The sequence below is a fragment of the Balaenoptera musculus genome, chromosome 19 (assembly GCF_009873245.2).
Source record: "Balaenoptera musculus isolate JJ_BM4_2016_0621 chromosome 19, mBalMus1.pri.v3, whole genome shotgun sequence".
In the NCBI taxonomy this organism is placed as follows: Eukaryota; Metazoa; Chordata; class Mammalia; order Artiodactyla; family Balaenopteridae; genus Balaenoptera; species Balaenoptera musculus.
The window spans coordinates 1,387,708-1,408,970 of NC_045803.1; the positions used below are offsets into that span (position 1 = coordinate 1,387,708).

The window sequence follows — 21,263 nt, forward strand, 5'->3', positions numbered from 1 at the left end:
TTCCAGCTCTTTCCTGATGGAGGTCGTTTGGCTGCTTTTGCTGCCGTCTGCAGGACTCGGGGCTCAGGATCACTCCGTGGAACCGAGCTTAGAGAAACTGGAAAGAGCCCGAGGGGCGCCGTCGACACTGCCCAGGAGTGAGCGGGTTGCGGAACCCGCTTCCGGGATTTTCGGCCTAGGTCTCCGCCATTATCCTGCGCGTCTCCTGGCACCACCGCGCCAACGGGGTCCTATGTCAACCAACGCGGTGCAGGACCCGGCCCAGGTGACTCTTCCGCCCCCCCCCCCCCCCGCCCACACACCCCCGATCCTGACCCAAATCCTCAAGCCCCCAGGGAGGGTCTCCTGCTCAGGGCACTGGGGTTCAGTCCCCTGCTTCCAGAACTTTAGGTGTGCGTGTGTGGTGGTCCCATTTCTGACAGGCTGTGTGACGCAGTGTGGAGCGTGTTAAAGGCTGTGGGCTTGGCCCGTGCAAAGCCTTGGAGGTGCTCAAGAGCCGGGAGCATTTGGGAAACCTGGAGTTCGAGTCATTTCTGCAGGGGACAGAGAATTTAGGGAGGAGTCAACAGTCTGGGTCAACTGTCAGCATTCTGGGAGCTGTGGAGGGTTGTGAATAAATCAGGAACACGGTCTGAGTTAGAGTTTTAAAGTATTCCAAAGGCTGCTCAGGGGAGAACAGACTGGAACAGACTGGGTTCTGAGGGTGGAGGCAGGGAGACCTGGGAGAGCCCAGTGCATTCCACTCTAGAGAGTAAGGTGGCTTCTGGACCAGAGTGGTGCCTATGGAAGTTGTTAACCTGAAACAAATAGACTGATGGCTATTTCTCTTGCAAAGATGGTTCCCCCCTCTCCGCCCCTGTCCTCCCCCCCACATCCTCCCCACCCACCATCATTAGGGAATTGCAATTGGGGTGTGCAGCCATGGTGAGCTATCACTTTTATGGAGATTAAAGAAGGAAGTTAGAAGGGCTGTAGCCACCAAAGAGTCCATGGTTTTTTGTTTTTAAAGAGTCCATGGCTTCTCATTGGCTGAGTCCTTTCCAGGAAAGAAGGAGTCTTCATCCTTTTGGATTCCGTTATTGTTTCAGGTTAGTGAGGGCTGACCCCTTCTGGTGTGCCAACTCTAATTGAGGTTTCTGTTTACTAATTTTTTTACGAAGGAATATAAGTAATAAGATTCTCAGTAATTCTTAAAGATAATTGGCAGGATTTCCTGGTGCAGTGAATGTGGCTCTGACCTAAGGACAGAGTAAAGGACAATAAACACTTTCTTTTGGCTGAGCATCTGGAAGACGAGACCAGCAACTGATGTGAGAAGTCAGTTTTAGGGGAGAGATTAAAAGTTAGATTTGGGACATGCTGCTTCTGAGATTCCAAAGTTGAGGTAACATAGGGGCTGGTGGAATCTGTAGTCTGGAATTGAAGGAGGAGGTCTGTGGCTCACTGATGTCCATGTGGTTACAGACTAAGTCCTGGACTCCAGCCAAGTCAGAATCTCAAATTTAGGAGGGAAAGTTTGGTCACTTTTTTGGGAAAGGGGACCTGAGATGAAAGAAGAGAGACCTGGGGCTGGCGGGCAAGGCAGAGTAGGTGAGACTTTCTGAGGCTACCTGAAGATGGGAGGGTCCTGTAGTTCCAGAGCTTTCTGGGGAAGCAAAAGTATAAGGAGTAAGGAGTCTTGCCTGGGATGGAGATGGAGAAGGAGGTGTGAGGTTATGTAGATTCACTCCTCTGAACACTTAGCCAACTGTGCATTCATTTTTGAGCCAGCAAAAAGTGGGTAATGTTGACCAGTCATTGAAGCCCAGGCCCAGTCAAGGGCAGAGGTGCCTCAGCTCTCCCAGGAAACTACAAAGTTAAAAAGGTATAGATTTAACAAGTTAATCTTGTGTAAGCAAATAATAACTGCTTAATATGTCTGTGTATAATAATAATAATTAATAAATACATATATATATATAATTTAGTTTTTGCCTTGGGCTCTTTGCATAGACCTCTGAACCCCTTGGAATTTCCTGGGGGTTAGGACTTTTTTTCACAACTAGCCCCTTTTGTCACACAGGAGTTTATTACGATGAGGTGACTTAGGGCAGGGCCCCTAGGTAGACTCAGGATGGGACTGGTCACCAGAAAAACCAAGCAATTAGAAGTTTATACACTCCCCCACCCCCCCAACCCTGGGGCCTCCCAAGGATCAGAAGGAAATTAGAGATTAGGTATAAAAACTGCTGAAGAATGAATTTCAAGGTTCCTTCAGATTGGTGAACACATTGAAATTGTGGAAGTGCTGGGAGGGTGGCATGTACTGAAAGGGCCTGGAAACACCCTGGTGCCCTCCAGCACCCCACCCCCCCAGACCTAGATATCTCTTCCATTGGGCTGTTCCTAAGTTGTATCCATTATAATAAACCAGAAAAATAAGAAAACTGTTTTCCTAACTTTTGTGGGTCCTTTTAGCAAATTATCATAACTTAGGAAAGGTTCATGGGAAATCCTGAATTTGTAGTTAAGTAGAACAGAAGTACCGTTAACCTGGGAACCAGAGATTGGAACTGGCCTCTCTAAAGAGGGCAGTCTTGTGGGACTGAGTCCTTAAACCTTCAAATTCTGTCCCTAACCTCAGGTAGTGTTAGAATATGATTAAATGTCGGTCACCCAGTTGATATCACAGAATCAGATCATTGGTGGTGGAAGAGACATCATATATTTGGTGTCAGATAGGGAATCACAGAAATCTCAAGGTATTGATTAAAAGTCACATTTATATAATGACTTGAAAGACATGTAGGAAATACCCAGTTTTCAAAAACATTTACAGAAATGTTAATCCTGTGTTCTGTAATAGCTCAGTCTTAGCATCAGATATGCACTAATGCATTTGATGTCTACACTAACATCATGAGATAGGCACCATAAATGTTACCATTTTACGCATAAAGACACTGAGTCTCAGGGAGGTTGAGTCTTTTTGTTCAGGACCATAGAGTTGTCAAGTTATATCTCTGAAGACTGAGGATCCGAGGTCAGAGGTCAGCCTGAGATCACTCATCTCCAGGAAAAGGAAGGGAGGAAACAGTTCAGCCTTTACATCCACCCCATGATCACCTTTATCTCAGATACTCCCTCTTTTCACAGGTTCGCATGGTAGCAGCAGCATTTATGGTCCCTGGACAGGTAAGTGGAAGAAACCCCAGTACCTACCCAGACGTCATCCCTACCCCTGGTCCTGACTTACAGATATAGGAGACAGTGTTGTCCTGGGATTGTGGGCCCTTAGGTCTGGGCCCTGGCATCATCTCAGGCACAGGACCATTAATCAAAGCCAGAAGTTGTACAGAGGTGTTCCCATGTGTCCAGTGGAGAAGGTCAAGTGGTGACGTGTCCTTGGGCACAGCCTGGAGATGAGACTGAGAGGGGAGTGTTCAGGGAACTGCAGGACCCATGACGTGGGCTGATAAAGACTGAGGGCATGAGTCATTCCTGGGATGGCAGCCTGAGGAGCTGGGTCTCTCCTGAGGGGGCGGGTCCATGCCACGTTGGCCGCAGAGGAGGGAAGTGATCTGACGCTGGGTCTGAAGAGGCTGCTCTGCCTGCCAAGAGGAGGGAGACTGGGGATGAGGGTGGAGCCGGGGGCCCAGTGGAGGGCACAGTCCTGGTAAATGTCGATTGTGACTGGATCCTGGCAATGGCTCTGTAGCAGGAGAGGAGGCGAGTCTCTCATTCTCGTTTGTGGTAGAGCTGATTTTCTGCTGTACAGGATGAGAGAGAGTAGTCTGACATGACCCCAGGATGTTTGCCTCTAGGTGACGGTGGAGACTCCATGTCTGAGACGGGAAGTCAGAAGTAGGAGTAATGGACAGAAGGACTGTCCAGAGTTCCATGTCCCCATGCTGAGTCTGAGATATTGCCGGGGTGTCTTGCCAGAGGTGTCAAGTGGGCCACTGGAAACACACACCTGGAGTTCAGGGAAGGTGGGGTTCAGAACTGAAGATACCCCTGAGCAGGTGGATGGCATGTGGACCAGGTCAGATTCCAGGCCCTCAGGTCATGTGTGGGTGCCATGAAATTTGTAGGCTGGGGAGGGTGTTCTCCGTGGACTGGCTCACCTCCCTGGGCACAGGGACAGGGGTGACTGTCATCACTAAGATGGATGAGGCAGTGCAGTGACCATGAGTGTGTGGGGGGTGGGAGTGGCCTCGGGGGAGGTCCTGGTCATGGCACAGGATTCGAAGGGGTGGATAAGGTATGGATTGAGAGGCAAAGCAGGAATGGAGGTGAGATGACAGGGAGGTAAGGCCTGGGGCATTGTTTCCCCTCCACAGGCTCAGAGTCTTGTGATGACTGCGGTTGGAGCGTGAAGAGAGTGAGACTGGACGACAGACCAGCTGAGGGCAGATGACCGCAGCTGGGACAGGGTCTTGGGCTGGGGGGCTGGGTGGCTGGGCTTGGAATGAGAGGAGCAGAGAGAGGAAGGGGTGAGTGGTGTGGGGTCAGCACGTGGGACACTGTGGAGGACGAGGGCTCTGGGCATCTGACCCTGCACAAGGTCTGGGTGCTGACTTGGGAACAGGGATCAAGGCCAGGTTGGGGGACGGAAAGCAGTGCTGGGACCGCCTGTAGCAGCGGGTCCCACAGAGGCCTGGGGAAGCACCGCGTGCTGGGTGGCACGTGGGGAACACGGTGAGGTGCTAAAGGCCTGAGGCCGAGGTGGTGGCCTGGGGTGGGGTGGGTGTCACGGTCTGGCACGTGAGGGAGCTGTGACCCTGCAGGGCTGGGCAATGGAGAGGGAGCGAGTGTGAGCACAGACTCAGGGCCCTTGTCCCCAGGCTTTACTCCAGGGGGCTGAGCACAAGTGTCATCTTATGTGGGGTGGTCTGTGTGATCTCAGGAGAGTCGACTCTGAGGAGAGTGGCTGGGGGTCTGTGTGGCAACCACAGAGCGTCTGTGAGACTGCTTGTCTCCCTCTCTGTTTTCACGGAATGATGTAACGCTAGCAGGTTCCTGTGGCATCAGGACCTGATGTGTCCTCTGAGCTGGGTCACTGGGGTGGACGACCATGACCTGGGGGTCCTGGTTGCAGAAGCTGCTGTGAACTCACTTGTCCCCCTCATGACAGGGCCATGTGATCTTTGAGGATGTGGCTGTGTCCTTCTCCCAGGAGGAGTGGGGTCTCCTTAACGATGCTCAGAGACTCCTCTACTGTGACGTGATGCTGGAGAACCTGTCACTTATAGCCTCCCTGGGTAAGGACCCATGTTCCCACACCATCGCCCCATACGGGACTCTGCCCTTCTTTTTGCATGGCTCAGTCTGTCCTTCCCAGCCTGGACCTTGGACACTGCTTACTTCCCTGATTTCCTGGCACTTGAGCTGCGTTCCCCCACCCTGTGTGTGTTCAGCCCTATACCATAGGTGCTGAAGCCTTTCACAGAAGGCTTTGGTTTCATAGGCTTGAAGCCTGCCCGACTGATACCACTTAGCTTTGCCACCGCTTGTTGTGTTGACTGTTCAGATGTGTGCAAGATCCGTATCACACGTTCTAACCCTTTTTTTTTGCACTGCCTGTGTCAGAAATTACAGACACTTACATGGTCAACATTTGTGGTCAACCCTAGATTATGTTTGCAAGACTCCTTAAGGTTCTTCTAGTGATACCTTTTTTTTCCTGAAGTCTGTCATTGTTTGGTTCGCTCTGGGCCAGTGTCTTTCTCCTAATAGCCCTATTTTCCTCTGAGGACTTTGATCTGGTAGGGTTCATAGTCACCCAGCCTGAGCTGAGGGGTGGAGGCAACCCTAGGTGCCTGACGAGGTAGGCCCCTCTCTAGTCATAGGAGGAGGGTTAATTGCATCCTGGGCCTGGTGAGTAGGAGCTGTAGGAAGGCGTGATACATTGATGAGTTCTAATCCTACAGGGAAATGTCCTTTCTCCACGACTGTTTTAGTTAAACTCATCATGGCTGTACCTCATTCTATCGTTCTTCCCCATTTTGACACTTTGCCCCTTTTATGTATCTACTGTGAGTTCTTTCTCCTGGCTCTTTCTATCTCAGTGTCATCCACATTTCTCCTTTTCCTCTCACTCTGCAATGTTGTCTAGTAGTCTCTTCTTAATGTATCTTGGGAGGTGAAAGTACTTATATAGTCCTTGAACTCTTGGTAGTCAGGTGTGAAGGGTGTGAATGCCTTTTCCTGGAGTGGGACACACATTCTACCCAGTACACTTGTCACCACCGAAAAATCCTGCTGAACACCGTTGGCCGAGGAGTGGGTTGTTCCAGGCCTCTACTCCTACTACAGTGCCATATCCTGGTGTCCTGTTTTCTTGCTGTTATAAGATCTCTCCCTCTTCTGTGACCATCAGAAGTCTAGTACTCACAGTAGCCCCTTCTGCCACCTGTCTGCCTCCCTTGTTTGAATCCTACACCATGGACTTCTTCTCTGATGTGTCATACAAAAAGCTGTAATGGGCTCCTGTCCCACAAAAGTCTCCGTGCACTTTATCAGTATTTTTTTGTTTTCTTTTCAGGTTGTTGGCATGGAGTAGAAGTTGAGGAGGCCGTTTATGAACAATGTGTTTCTGTAGAACACGTGACAGAAGACAGGAATCCAAAACTGGAGCCATCTATCCTGAAGCCTCTGACTTCTGATACGAGTGCCCTGGTGGAGAAAGATGTTTTGTACTTGGCTGACAATATGTTCACATGCGGAGAGGTTGAGAAGACTTTCCTAGGCAGCTTGGGCTTTCCCCAGCACCAGCCCTCCCACGATGGAGAGCATCCACGTAGAAGCAGACAGAGCAGGGAGGTCTCTCACCCTGGGCAAGGGCATCACGAGTGCAGCGAATGTGGCAAAGCCTTCAGTAAAAAGTTTAAATTCACAGAGCACCTGAGAGTTCACACTGGAGAAAAACCTTATGAGTGCAGTGACTGCGGGAAGTTCTTTAGACACAGCTCCAGTCTTATTCATCATCGGAAAGTTCACACAGGAGAAAGGCCTTATGAGTGCTGTAATTGTGGGAAAGTCTTTGCCCACAAATATAAACTTTTTGAACACCAGAGAATCCACACTGGAAAAAGACCATATGAGTGTAATGAATGCGGGAAAGCCTTCCTTCGCAAGGATTCACTTGTTCAGCACCAAAAAATCCACACTGGAGAAAATCCTCATAAGTGCAGTGAATGTGGAAAGTGCTTCCTTTACAAAAATAACCTTCTTGTGCACCAGAAGATCCACAGTGGAGAAAGGCCTTATGGGTGTAGCAAATGTGGAAAGTCCTTTGTCTTCAAAAAAAGGCTTCTTTATCACCAGCGAATCCACACTGGAGAAAGGCCTTACATGTGCAGTGAATGTGGGAAAGCCTATGTCTACAAAGGAAGTCTTATTGTGCATAAGAGAATTCACACTTTAGAAAAGGCTTATGGGTGTAACAAATGTGGGAAATTCTTTACAAGCAGCTTTGCCCTCAATAGACATGAGAATGTTCACACTGCACGAAGGCGTTATGAGTGCAGCGAATGTGGGAAAGCTCTCAACGGCAAAGTTAAACTTGCTGAGCACCAGAGAATCCATACTGGAGAAAGACCCTATAAGTGTAATGAATGTGAAAAAGCCTTCATGCGCAAGTATACACTTGTTCAGCACCAAAAAGTCCACACTGGAGTAAAGCCTTTTAAATGCAGCGAATGTGGGAAGCCCTTCACTTACAAAACAAGTCTTGTTGTCCACCAGAGAATCCACACTGGAGAAAGGCCTTATATGTGCAGTGAATGTGGGGAAGTCTTTGTCTACAGAAGAAGTCTTGTTGTCCATCAGAGAATCCACACTAGAGAAAAGCCTTATGAATGTAGTTCTTTGTAGGTAGCTCCAAGCTCATAAAAAACAAAGTTCACACTGGGGCAATGCCTTCTGGACTTATGCTTTCCTTCACTTGAGTTAATATCTAGCAGCACAATTCCTATGTAGTAGAGTAGGTGAATGTATACCTTATATGTGGCCAGTCAGACTTTTCTAAAATGGTAGTATTTTTTATAGTCTCACAAGAAGCACCAGTACATGAGTTCCTGTTCTTTACATTTTTACCAACACTTGGTATGTTCAGGCTTTCTAATTTCAGTGATGTCATAGGTGTATCTAGTGATTTTAACTAACATTTCCCTATTGACACAATGTGAGTGGTTTTCCATGTGTTAATTTCCAACCGTATTTCTTTTTTTTTTTTTTTAATTTTTATTGGAGTATAGCTAATTTACAATGTTGTGTTTCAGGTGTGCAGCAAAATGAATCAGACATCCATATTTCTTTTTTGAAATTTCTGTTCATATAATTTTGTCATCTTAATTACTGAGTTTTGATGCTTCTTCATGGATTATTGATTAAGGTCCTCTAATGGAAATATTTACCAATATTCTTCCAGACTTGGTCTCATTTTAGTCACTTTTCCAGAGAAGGACTTTATTTATTTATTTATTTATTTATTGGGTTTTTTTTCTGGCCATGCTGTGGCATGCAGGATCTTACTTCCCCAACCAGGGATTGAACCCGTGCCCCCTGCAGTGGAAGCGCAGAGTCCTAACCACTGGATCGCCAGGGAATTCCTCAATATGAAGCTTAGAATCCACTTTTCAATTTGTGCATCACAAAAAAATCCTACTAGAATTTTGACTGGGATTGCATTTAATCTTCAAGTTAGAAAGAGATACTGAGTGTCCCAATCTATAAACTTGATAGATCTCCTTTTATTTAGATCTTGCTTAATTTCTGTTAGCAGTCTTTTTTAGTTTTCTGTTTGTAGGTCTTAAACATCTCCAGGTAACTTAAACATCTCCAGGTATTTTCTACATCTTATGATATTGTGAAAGGGAATGTAAAAAAAGAAATCTTCAATTTATGAATTGTTCATACCTATTACACTTAGAGAGATATAAAACTAAGAATAGAAGTGATTTTTTTTTTTTCTTTTTGGGCGACCTGTGGGACCTCAGTTCCCTGACCAGGGATTGGACCTGGGCCACGGCAGCGAAAGCCCGGAATCCTAACCACTAGGTCACCACGGAACTCCCTAGTAGTGATCCTTCTTAATCTTATAAATAACATCTACAAAGAGCTATTAGAAATACTATCCCTTTGAACCATTATTAAAGTATTCCCATTAGAATAAAAGAAGGACAGCTGCTCTTTGTTCTCTTATTCAGTATCATCCTGGAGTTCCAATTTCATTCAATACGAAAAAAAAAAATGGCAAAATAATGAATATGTAGCAATTGGAAGGGAAGAAATAAACCACCTAAAATATGTCCACAGTTTTCATCTTCACTATGAGTCCAAATATGGACACTCAGTTTAGTGTCTGGACCCATCATAAATTAATTTTTTCATCACCCATTTGCTGCCCTTCTTACTTCCTTAGAACCCATCACCTTCTATTACACTATGCAATTTAATATCATAGATGAACTGTTTATTGTATATTTCTATCAAATACAGACTAAGTTCCAGTAGGGGAATATGTATTTACATGTTGTGCACTGATATATTCCATATTCCTAGAAACATGTCTGAAACACCTATGGTACATATTGATGTCTTGAAATACATAACAAAACGACAACGCTGATTTAACGTTCAATTGCACAACTGTGGGTATACTTTCTAACTCTCCTTACCCTGCCTTTCTCCTCACCCTGCCTTTTCATTCAGTTTCACTACCCTCAATGCTCTGAGTTATGGGACAAATCATATTTTGCAAAAAGCCTTTAAATCAACTAAAAAGTCCCAATAGTTATTTTATTGGCTTCCTTCTCTTATTAGATCTCAGAGGGTTTTTTTTCTCACATTCCATTGGGATTTTGATTGTTTATTTCAAAAACTGGTTTTCCGCTATCAATTTCTGCCACTCCTGATGCATATCTATCTTTTTTTTTTTTTTGGCTATGCGACATGCGGGATATTAGTTCCCCGACCAGGGATCGAACCCGCTCTCCTTGCAGTGGAAGGATAACCTTCCTGGATCACCAGGGAAATCCTGATATCTATCTCATTAAGCACTTTTAATAGCTCTTGGTAGTTACACAGTCCCAAATGTTTTTCAGAGTTTGTCTCCTCTCTGTCTGCAGACACTGTCAGTGCACTTACAAGTGATGTGGTAATCACTTCCAAGAGCAGATGACATCATTGGGTTCTGAACATTTATCTCGGGCTTTCGTGTCCCCGTTGCAGACTCTCAGTTTCTGCCACGGCAGTCCTTGTTACGGGAGCGAATACGCATTTGGTAAGTATCTCTTCAGGTATCTGATTCTTAGAAAACATTTATGTCAGGAAACCCGAGAATATTCTTAAAATAAATTTCACTTCCTGATGTCAGGACAATAAAAAAAGGAACCGCCTTAGGTAGGTTATATATATAGATACATAGATATAGACAGACAGATAAGAACAAAGCCATAAAATCAGGAGAGGAATTTGCTGAGGAAACCAGAGGCATGTTGCCCCTCATCAACGTACATCAGGAGAGCCTGACACTTCCCCTCTCTCCTCAGTTGCATTGTTTTGAAACTTGTCTCACTGGCTTCTCACTAAACACACTGACCATAAACAGGGTTCACTGTAGAGGCTTCAAGATAAGGTAGGTTGTGAGTAATAAGATGAAGAAGATGAGTTCCTACTCTGAGTAGACGCCTAGTGTCTGTGTGGTATCTGCTGATGAGGGGCATGTTCTGTCATGGAGACTTTAATGATGTGTCTCTAAATTTTTATCCTTGGTGGAAGACTGTTCATTGCATCTCAAGTATCTGGATGTTCTCTTTATCATAGTAATCAACACTCTACCCTCCTAGGGCCTCGGCTTCCATTCCTCACCTATAAAAATGGATCCATTCTTCTGTCATCTATCTGTCTATCGTCTACCTCTATATCGATCCTCTTTGCCTTATTGTGATTTCATCTCAATGACATAATTTTTTTTAAAGATTTTCTTGGTTTGATGTGGACAATTTTTAAAGTCTTTATTGAATTTGTTACAATATTGCTTCTGTTTTTATGTTTTGGTTTTTTTGGCACAAGGCATGTGGATCTATGCTCCCTGACCAGGGATCGAACCCGCGCCCACTGCATTGGAAAGCGAAGTCTTAACCACTGGACCACCAGGGAAGTCCCCCATTTATAATTTTTTTAGAGAGAAAAAAAATTGGACCAGACACCCTCTTAGGAGAATTGAATCAACCTACACTCAGTGAGAACAGGGCATTTAAATTAGACCCTACCTGTGTCTCCACAGAACCTCTATGATAAGGGGAAGTTATCAATCATTACTACCTGTAACTCACTGGAGGTCATTATGAGTGGATTGACCCATGACCTCAACAATGTCATGGTTGTCAGACTCTCAGGTTTATGCAAACTTCCAAATTCCCATGCTGAACTCTGTTGACATATGTTTTTGTTATTTAACTTCACCTTGTGGTTCCTCTCAATATTCCTGGTTATTTCCCTTGTCCATTTTCTTATTCTGCTTCATTTTCTAATTCTGTAACCTATTTTCATTATACTTGTGGAATTTTTTTTTACTTTAAGAATTATGACTAATAGAACATAGTCAAATTTTAGAAATTTCATATAATATCTAGAATATTTATATCAAAGGCATTTACCCATACATTATAACCTGAGAGGGTTTATCACCACTCATTTGGCAATGCTTCCCATGTAATTTAACATAGCAAATAATCCTAATTAGCTTAATATCTCTGGCTCTGAGATTCTTCAGAGGCCCACTAGAGGTCAGAAGAAACTGAATTAGAATTTGATCCTTGGGAATTTTGTCAAAAATATCAAAAAGGTTTTAAAACACTTGACTAAGAAGTATCATAAGTCACTGTCAAACGTGTTTAAGTATTCACTTTACCAAAGTGACAATAAATAAAAGATTTCAAAGGCAAATACAGGAAGTTATAATAGATTACTTAAAAGATAAAGAAGCTTTACAATCTGCTATCAATAGCTGATCAATATATGTATATATTTGTCTTTATTGAATTTACTATATTGCTTCTTTTTTTTTATGTTTTGGTTTTTTGGCCATGAGGCATGTAGGATCTAAGCTCCCCAACCAGGGATTGAACCTGCACCCTCTACTTTGGAAGGCAGAGTCTTAACCACTGAACTGCGAGGGAAGTCCCAATAGCTGAACAGTATTCTAAGAAAACACTGTCCTCAACAGAGACGAAACCAAATTTAGGTTTTAGCACCATCTTACTCTTAAAATTCATTTACTCAATTAAATTTATTCTATTCTTACTCCTGACCACACACAAAGCCCTCCCCCCTTCCCCCAGGGTTTCTTTTCCACAGACCTTCTATAACTTCCTTTTTTACCTTCAGATTTTGTCCTATGCCTTCTCTTTATCTCTCTCTTTTTAACCTCTCTTTAGGTCAAAATTACTTTCTCTTAACTAAGTGTATTTCCTTTCCTTGTACCTTCTTTTTTCTTGCATACAAAGATGTTTTCCTGACTAATTTTTAGTGTTTTTCATTACATATGTTAATTAGAATTATTCATCTTTAAAACCTTAATTTCTAGTGACAACTAAGAAGCAAGCAATTTTGAACTATCTCTTACATTAGCATTCTGTAAGTTGGCAAACTTATAAATACTATTTATAAGTGCTTTCTTATAGAAAATGTCTCCTGTGGCACCAAACATATATATTTTTTAAGTTTATTTTTGGCTGTGTTGTGTCTTCATTGCTGTGCGTGGGCTTTCTCTACTTGTGGCGAGTAGGGACTACTTTTCGCTGGGGTACGCGGGCTTCTCATTGCGGTGGCTTCTCGTTGCGGAGCACAGGCTCTAGGCGTGTGAGCTTCAGTAGTTGAAGCACGCGGGCTCAGTAGTTGTGGCACGCGGGCTTAGTTGCTCCGCAGCATGTGGGATCTTCCCAGACCAGGGATCGAACCTGTGTCCCCTGCATTGGCAGGCGGATTCTTAACCATTGCGCCACCAGGAAAGTCCCTGGCCAAACATATTTATTAATAGTCCTAAATATCTTTAATTTCCCTGTAGAAGGAAGCCTATGTTCAGTAATTAATTTCCCAGTGTCTTATTTGGGAATGATCTAGATAGTCAATAAACTTCCATCATTTAACTTAACTTAGCAAAACTCGAAAGTTTCAAGTTACCAAAATCTGGAGAGACTTTTTTCTTTTTTAAAATTGATTTATTTATTTATTTTTGGCTGTGTTGGGTCTTTGTTGCTGCGCGCAGACTTTCTCTAGTTGCGGCGAGTGGGGCTATTCTTCACTGCGGTGTGCAGGCTTCTCATTACAGTGGCTTCTCTTTTTGCGGAGCATGGGCTCTAGGTGCGCGGGCTTCAGCAGTTGTGGCTCACGGGCTTAGTTGCTCTGCGGCATGTGGGATCTTCCCAGACTAGGGCTCGATCTTGTGTTCCCTGCATTGGCAGGCGGATTCTTAACCACTGCACCACCAGGGAAGCTCTTTTTTTTTTTTTATTGAAATATAGTTGATTTACAATATTGTGTTAGTTTCAGGTATACAGCAAAGTGATTCAGTTACATATATATAATTTTTTCAGATTCTTTTCTATTATAACTTATTACAAGATACTGAATATAGTTCCCTGTGCTATACAATAAATCTTTGTTGTTTATCTGTATTAGTGTGTATCTGTTAATCCCATACTCCTAATTTCCCCCTCTCCCCCCATCCCCTTTGGTAACCATAAGTTTGTTTTCTATGTCTGTGAGTCTGTTCCTGTTTTGTAAATAAATTCATTTATATTTTTCTTTAGATTCCACATATAAGTGATATCCTATAATATTTTTCTTTCTGTCTGACTTACTTCACTCAGTATGATAATCTCTAGGTCCATCCATGTTGCTGCAAATGGCAATATTTCATTCTTGTTTTATGGCTGAGTAATACTCCATTGTGTATATATACCACAACTTGTTTATCCATTCATCTGTTGATGGACACTTGGGTTGCTTCCATGTCTTGGCTATTATGAATAGTGCTGCTATGAACATTCAGGTGCATGTATCCTTTTGAATTAGAGTTTTCATCTTTTCTTGATATATGCCCAGGAGCGGGATTGTTGGATCATATGGTAGCTTTGTTTTTAGTTTTTTTAAGGAACCTCCATACTGTTTTCCATAGTGGCTGCACCAGTTGACATTCCCACCAACAGTGAAGGAGGGTCCCCTTTTCTCTACACCCTCTCTAGCGTTTATTATTTGTAGACTTTTTAATGATAGCCATTTTGACTGGTGTGAGGTGATACCTTATTATAGTTTTGATTTGCATTTCTCTAATAATTAGCAGTGTTGAGCATCTTTTCATCTGCCTGTTTGCCATCTTTAGGTCTTCTTGGAGAAATGTCTATTTTGGTCTTCTGCACATTTTTTATTGTGTTGTTTATTTGTTTGTTTTTTTATATTGAGTTTTTTGAGCTGTTTGTATATTTTGTAAATTAACCCCTTGTCAGTTGCATCATTTGCAAATATTTTCTCCCAGTTGTAGATTGTCTTTTCTTTTTGTTTATGGTTTCCTTTGCTGTGCAAATGCTTATAAGTTTGATTAGGTCCCATTTGTTTATTTTTGCTTTTATTTCTTTTGCCTTGGGAGAATGACCTAAGAAAACATTAATATGATTTATGTCAGAGAATGTTTTGCCTATGTTCTGTTATAGGAGTTTTATGGTATCATATGCTTAAGCCTTTAAGCCTTTTTTTTTTTTTTTCTGCACCTCAAAGCATGCAGGATCTTAATTCCCCAACCAGGGATCAAACCCGTGCCTCCTGTAGTGGAGGCACAAAGTCTTAACCACTGGACTGCCAGGAAGTCCCAGCCTTTAAGCCATTTTGAGTTTATTTTTGTGTATGGTGTAAGGGTGTGTTCTAACTTCATTGATTTACATGCAGCTGTCCACCTTTCCCAACATCCTTTGCTGAAGAGCTTGTCTGCTTCCCATTATATATTCTTACCTCCTTTGTTGAAGATTAATTGACTGTGGGTGTGTGGGTTTATTTTGGGCTCTCTATTCTGTTGCATTGATCTATGTGTCTGTTTTTGTGTCAATACCACACTGTGTTGATTACTATAGCTTTATAGTATTGTCTGAAGTCCAGTGGGTTATGCCTCCAGCTTTGTTCTTTTTACTCAGGATTGCTTTTGCAATTCTGGGTCTTTTGTGGGTCCATATAAATTTTAGGATTATTTGTTCTAATTATGTGAAAAATGTCATGGGTAATTTGATAGGGATCACATTAAATCTGTAGACTGCTTTGGCTAGTATGGCAATTTTAACACTATTAATTCTTCCAATCCAAGAGCATGGGATATCTTTCCATTCCTTTGAATCATCTTCAGTTTCCTTTATTAATGTTTTATAGTATCAGTATCTTTCACTTCCTTGGTCAGGTTTATTCCTAGGTATTTTATTTTATTTTATTTTTGATGTGATTTTAAATAGGATTTTGTTTTTTTACTTTCTGATACTTCATTGTTATTGTAAAGAAATGCAACAGGTTTCTGTATATTACTCTTGTATCCTGCTACCTTGCTGAATTAATTAATTAGTCCTCATAGTTTTTGTGTGGAATCTTTAGGGTTTTCTATATAGAGTATCATGTCATCTGCATATAATGACCATTTTACCTCTTTACCTTTTTCTTGTCTGATTGCTGTAGCTAGGACTTCCAATATTATGTTGAATAGAAGTGGTGAGTGTGGGCATCCTTGTCTTTTTCCAGAATTTAGTGGGAAGGCTTTCAGCTTTTCACCATTGAGTATTATACTGGCTGTGGGTTTGTCATAAGTGGTTTTTATTATGTTGAGATATGTTCCCTCTATACCCAGTTTGGTGAGAGTTTTTTTTATCATGAATGGACATTGAATTTTATCAAATGCTTTTTTTGTATCTATTGAGATGATCTGTGGTTTTTGTCTTTTCTTTTTTGATGTGATGTATCACATTGCTTGATTTGTATATGTTGAACCATCCTTGTGACTCTGGGATGAATCCAACTAGATCATGGTGTATGATCTTTTTTATGTGTTGTTGGATTTGGTTGCTAACAGTTTGTTGAGAATTTTTGTATCTATATTCATCAAATATATTGGCCTGTGATTTTCTTTTCTTTCTTTTTTCTTCTTTTTCAAAGTCATTTAAATTGGTAGAATGCTTAGACGTTTACAAAATGCTTTTACATCACCACACTTAAAAACCTTCCCAGGGGGTTTGATCCCTGGTCCGTGAAGATCCCACGTGCCGTGGAGCAACTAAGCCTGTGTGCCACAACTCCTGAGCCTGCGCTGTAGAGTCTGCGAGCCACAACTACTGAAGCCCACACACCACAACTACTGAAATCCGTGTGCCTAGAGCCCATGCTCTGCAATGAGAAGCCACTGCAATGAGAAGCCTGCGCACCGCAACAAAGAGTTGCTCCTGCTCACCACAACTAGAGAAAGCCCACGTGCAGCAACAAAGGCCAAACACATCCAAAATTAAATAAATAAATAAATAAATAAATAAATAATTTTTTAAAAAACCTTCCCAGGTAGGCAGGGCAAATGAATGAGCATTTTGTAGATGAGAACATGGGGCACAGGTAGATGGGGTGACATACAGCTCATATTGCTTGGAAGTGGTGGGACCATGGTAGAGCCATAGATTGCAAGTCTCTGTCACTCCAGACTATTATGGGTTTTACCCTGGGGGATTTTCTTTTTTGGTATTGTCTGTCTGATTTTGGTATCAGGGTGTTGGTAACTTTGGGAGGGTTCCCTCTTCACTCTTTCAGAAGAGTTTGAGAATGATCAGTATAGGTTCTTCTGTGTATGTTTGGTAGAATTCCACAGTGAAGCCTTCTGGTCCTGTACCTCTGTTTGCAGGGAATTTTTTTTTTTAAACTACAGATTGTATTTCACTTCTAGTGATTGGTCTGGTCAAATTATCTTTCTTCTTGTCAATTTTGGCAGGCTCTGTGTTTCTAGAAACTTGTCCATTTCTTCTAAGTTTTCCAATTTGTTGGCATATCATAGTAATTTCTTATTTTTTTTTTTCTGTGGTATCAGTGGTTATTTCTCCTCTTTGATTTCTTCTTTTGTTTATTTGGGTTGTTTCTCTTTTCTTCTTGGTGAGTCTGACTAGAGGTTTTCAATTTTGTTTATCCTTTCAAAAAACCATCTCATGGTCTTATGGATCTTTTCTCTTGTTTTTTGTTTGTTTAATCTCTATTTATTTCCTCTCTTACTTTTATAATTTCGTTCCTTCTGCTGACTTTGGGTTTTGCTTGTTCTACTTTTTCTAATTCTTTTAGGTGGTAGGTTAGGTTGGGGGTTTTTTTTGAGATTTTGTTTGTTTGCTTGTTGAGGAAAGCCTGTATCACTATCAACTTCCCTCTTAGGATTGCTTTTGCTACATCTCAGATTTTGTAAGGCTGTGTTTTCATTGTCATTCGTCTCAAGGTATTTTCTGATTTCCTGTTTGATTTCATCGTTGACCCATTGCTTTTTTAGTAGCATTGTTGTTTAGTCTCCGGTAATCATTTTTTTTCTCATTTTTCTTTCTGTGGTTGATTTCTAACTTTATACCATTGTGGTAAAAAAAAGACACTTTAAATAATTTCTATCTTCTTAAATTTGTTGAGGCTTGTTTTGTGTCCTAGTATGTGGTCTATCCTAGAGAATGTTCCATGCGCACTTGAAAAGTATGTATATTTTGGTTTTTTGGAATTTAAAAAAATCCCAGGAAACAAAACTTCAGGACTGGACAGCTTCACAGGGGAATTCTACCAAACATATAAAGAAGAGCTAATACAAGTCCTTTTCAAACTATTCCCAAAAATTGAAGAGGATGGAACACTCCCAAATTTATTCTACAAGGCCACCATTGCCCTGATACCAAAACCAGACAAAGTCACTCTAAAAGAAGAGAATTACATGCAGGGACAGGGGGAGAAACTATGGTTCTGGGTGTTGTTTGTGGTTGAAATCTTACTGCATGGTTTGGCCACGTAAGTTGTGGTTTTATTCTGTTGTCTTTGCGAAACAACTGAGTATCTTGTTACAAACAGGATAGGGCCAGTTTTAGTCTGATTCTGCAGTTACACATTTAAGGCAGGTTACCTGGCCTTTGCTCATATTCTCATGGAAAAGAAACTTAATATCACTGACATACTTAACATGATGAATATTTTAGGTTTGACCAAATGTGTTCTGCCTAAGGTTGGGTTTTGCAAAAGCAGAACCTGACATAGGGTTCAACGACATATGATTTATTTAGGGGAAATTATCAGGAGAAGTTTAATGATAGAGTACAAGGCAAGGAAAAGAGCTAAGTAAGGGTGTAGGCTCAACTGGAATCTCCCTCAGCCTGATCACTTTTGGAGATCTGGAATGTAAATGGTGCCACACATTTGTCCCACCTTGAGACAAGGGAGTGTCTTTTTGTAACTCCAGGTCAGACAGTCCTTAAATATTTCCCAGATAGACTGCTTTCTTTGTTTACTTTTTCTAAAACATTGGACTTACCTGTAACTGCAGGAATCCATATATGAGGCATTTTACTTGGTGTTATTTCTTTTATTTATTTACTTATTTATTTATTTTATTATTATTTTTTGGCTGTGTTGGGTCTTCATTGCTGCGCACAGGTTTTCTCTAGTTGCAGCGAGCGGGGGCTACTCTTCATTGCGGTGCACAGGCTTCTCATTGTGGTGGCTTCTATTGTTGCGGAGCACGGGCTCTAGGCACGCGGGCTTCAGTAGTTGTGGCACGTGGGCTTCAGTAGTTGTGGCTCGCGGGCTCTAGAGCGCAGGCTCAGTAGTTGTGGTGCATGGGCTTAGTTGCTCCATGGCATGTGGGATCTTCCCAGACCAGGGCTTGAACCCATGTCCCCTGCATTGGCAGGCAGATTCTTAACCATTATGCCACTAGGGAAGTCTCATTTGGTGTTATTTCTGAACATGAATTTCTTCTTCTGTGGCAGAGTCTAGATTGCATAGCTATGATCATTCTAAAAAAGTCCATCAAAGGGCTTCCCTGGTAGCGCAGTGGTTAAGAATCCACCTGCCAGTGCAGGGGACAAGGGTTTGATCCCTGGTCCAGGAAGATCCCACATGCCGTGGAGCAACTAAAGCCCATGCACCACAACTACTGAGCCTGTGCTCTACAGCCTGCAAGCCACAACTACTGAGCCCACGTGCCACAACTACTGAAGTCCGTGCACATAGAGCCTGTGCTCCACAACAAGAGAAGCCACTGCAGTGAGAAGCCCATGCACTGCAATGAAAAGTAGCCCCTGCTCGCCACAACCAGAGAAGGCCCATGCACAGCAGTAAAGACCCAATGCAGCCAAAAATAAATAAATTTATTTTTAAAATAAAATAAAATAAAAAAGTCCATCAAAGGGCTTCCCTAGTGGTGCAGTGGTTGAGAATCTGCCTGCCAATGCAGGGGACACAGGTTCAAGCCCTGGTCTGGGAAGATCCCACATGCCGCGGAGCAACTAGACCCGTGAGCCACAATTACTGAGCCTGCGTGTCTGGTGCTTGTGCTCCACAACAAGAGAGGCCGTGATAGTGAGAGGCCTGCGCACCACGATGAAGAGTGGCCCCCACTTGCCACAACTAGAGAAAGCCCTCGCACAGAAACGAAGACCCAACATAGACTTAAATAAATAAATAAATAAATAAATAAAATTTTAAAATAGCAACACATTTTTAAAAAAAAGTCCATCAAAGAATAAAACTTCTCACTTGTTTTACAATAAATAAATAAATCAGAGTCTTACATTGAAATGCCTAACGTCTGTTTCACTTGGCTGTTTGATTGACTCTAAAACAAAATATGTTCAAAAGTGAGACTCTAATGTTTCCTCCTAACCTCCTCCATGTACACCACCACTACCCTTTCCATCTCAGTTAATGACAAATCCATCCTTCCGGCTTGGACAAAAACCTTGAGTCATCTTGATTACTGTAGTGTGAGGCTGATTAGGAGGTGAAGCCATGTTCTGATCTGAGGACTTGGAGCTGTGTAACCACAATCATGTGCAGATCCTCAGTAATAAAGATACTATATAATGAAAACACATGGCATCTTCTTAGTGAATTTTTATTGGATAAAGGTTAATGTATAGAATGAAGTAATTGTGCATAATCTTGCTAGTAGACTGAAACTGGTGGGGAGTCACCTGCCTTTCACAAATGTTTTTCAGAGATACTTTCAAATCCTTTGGCAGATGTTATTGCCATTAGAGCAAACAGATCGAAATCAAGAAAACCAGAATGTTTATCTCAGAGTTTAGGTGGCCATTTTCTACACAATTCCACCACTGCAGGAAATGTCGTAGCAGGAAATGAAATCTGGTGATATCTCTCCTTTTCAAATAGGTCTCAGGTGTCACACTACTAAAAGAAATGAACATGCCTTGTAAAATGGTGTAAGAAATACTATCTTGATATAACAGCTGGGTTGGATACAAATACAATCAGTGAGTATAGAGGCAGAGGTGTTTCCTGACGGAAAAGCAGACAGCACCTTGCCCACGTGATTCAAAGCTGCCTAATATCTCTGCCTTTTTCTCCTCTATGGAGTCTTTTCCCTCTCGTCCCTCACCAGTATTGGAGCTCACAGAATGACTCTCAAGCTTCAGTCTCCCTGAAATTGAAGAGCAGCAAGATAATATTAGGTCGAATCTTTGAATGGACTCACTTTCTATCTGCATGATATCATGGTCTGGTGTGTCCCTTGGGGATTTTAGCCTTTGGGCACGTATGAAATAACACGTCTAAGCATTTTCCTTAGCTGCAGAAGACACAACCCGTAAATGGGGTGGTGGCCGTTTAAGAAGCGAAGAAGCCTCGCTCCGCCTCTAGAGCCCGATGACATCGTTTCCCAGAGGCTCTCACGCGGACACCTCTGACCCTTCGCAGGGATTCCTGGAAGGGCGCCTTTCGAGGTGCCAGGCCGTGCTGCGGAAGCAATATTACCCAGGAGGCTCTGCGGCAAGAGGCGGTAGCTCCGGGCCAATGACTGTGCAGGACTGGGATCCCGCGTCGGGCGAGACTTACGGCGGCATTCTCGTGGCGGTTGTATTGGCTGCGCCTGCGTCTGTCCTCGGGATCGCACGCAGCTCCCGAGCCATAAGCGGGCTCGAGGGCCGGGTCCAGTAAGTCTCAGGAAGAGGCTTCCTCCCCTCCCTTCACGGAGGCAGGGCTGAGGGTGGGCGAGGCAGCGGAGGGGCGTC

General features: G+C 42.8%; 1 protein-coding gene across 1 annotated transcript; it reads left to right on the forward strand.

Annotated features, from left to right (window-relative positions):
• Nucleotides 1-20,902, forward strand: LOC118885175 (zinc finger protein 883-like). The gene is made up of 6 exons (XM_036833612.1): nucleotides 1-265; nucleotides 3,136-3,174; nucleotides 5,117-5,243; nucleotides 6,527-7,853; nucleotides 9,547-10,267; nucleotides 20,822-20,902. Exons 1-5 carry the CDS (start codon nucleotides 17-19, stop codon nucleotides 9,611-9,613), a joined length of 1,809 nt encoding a protein of 602 aa, XP_036689507.1. The 5' UTR covers nucleotides 1-16; the 3' UTR covers nucleotides 9,614-10,267; nucleotides 20,822-20,902.
• The last annotated feature ends 361 nt before the right edge of the window (nucleotides 20,903-21,263 follow it).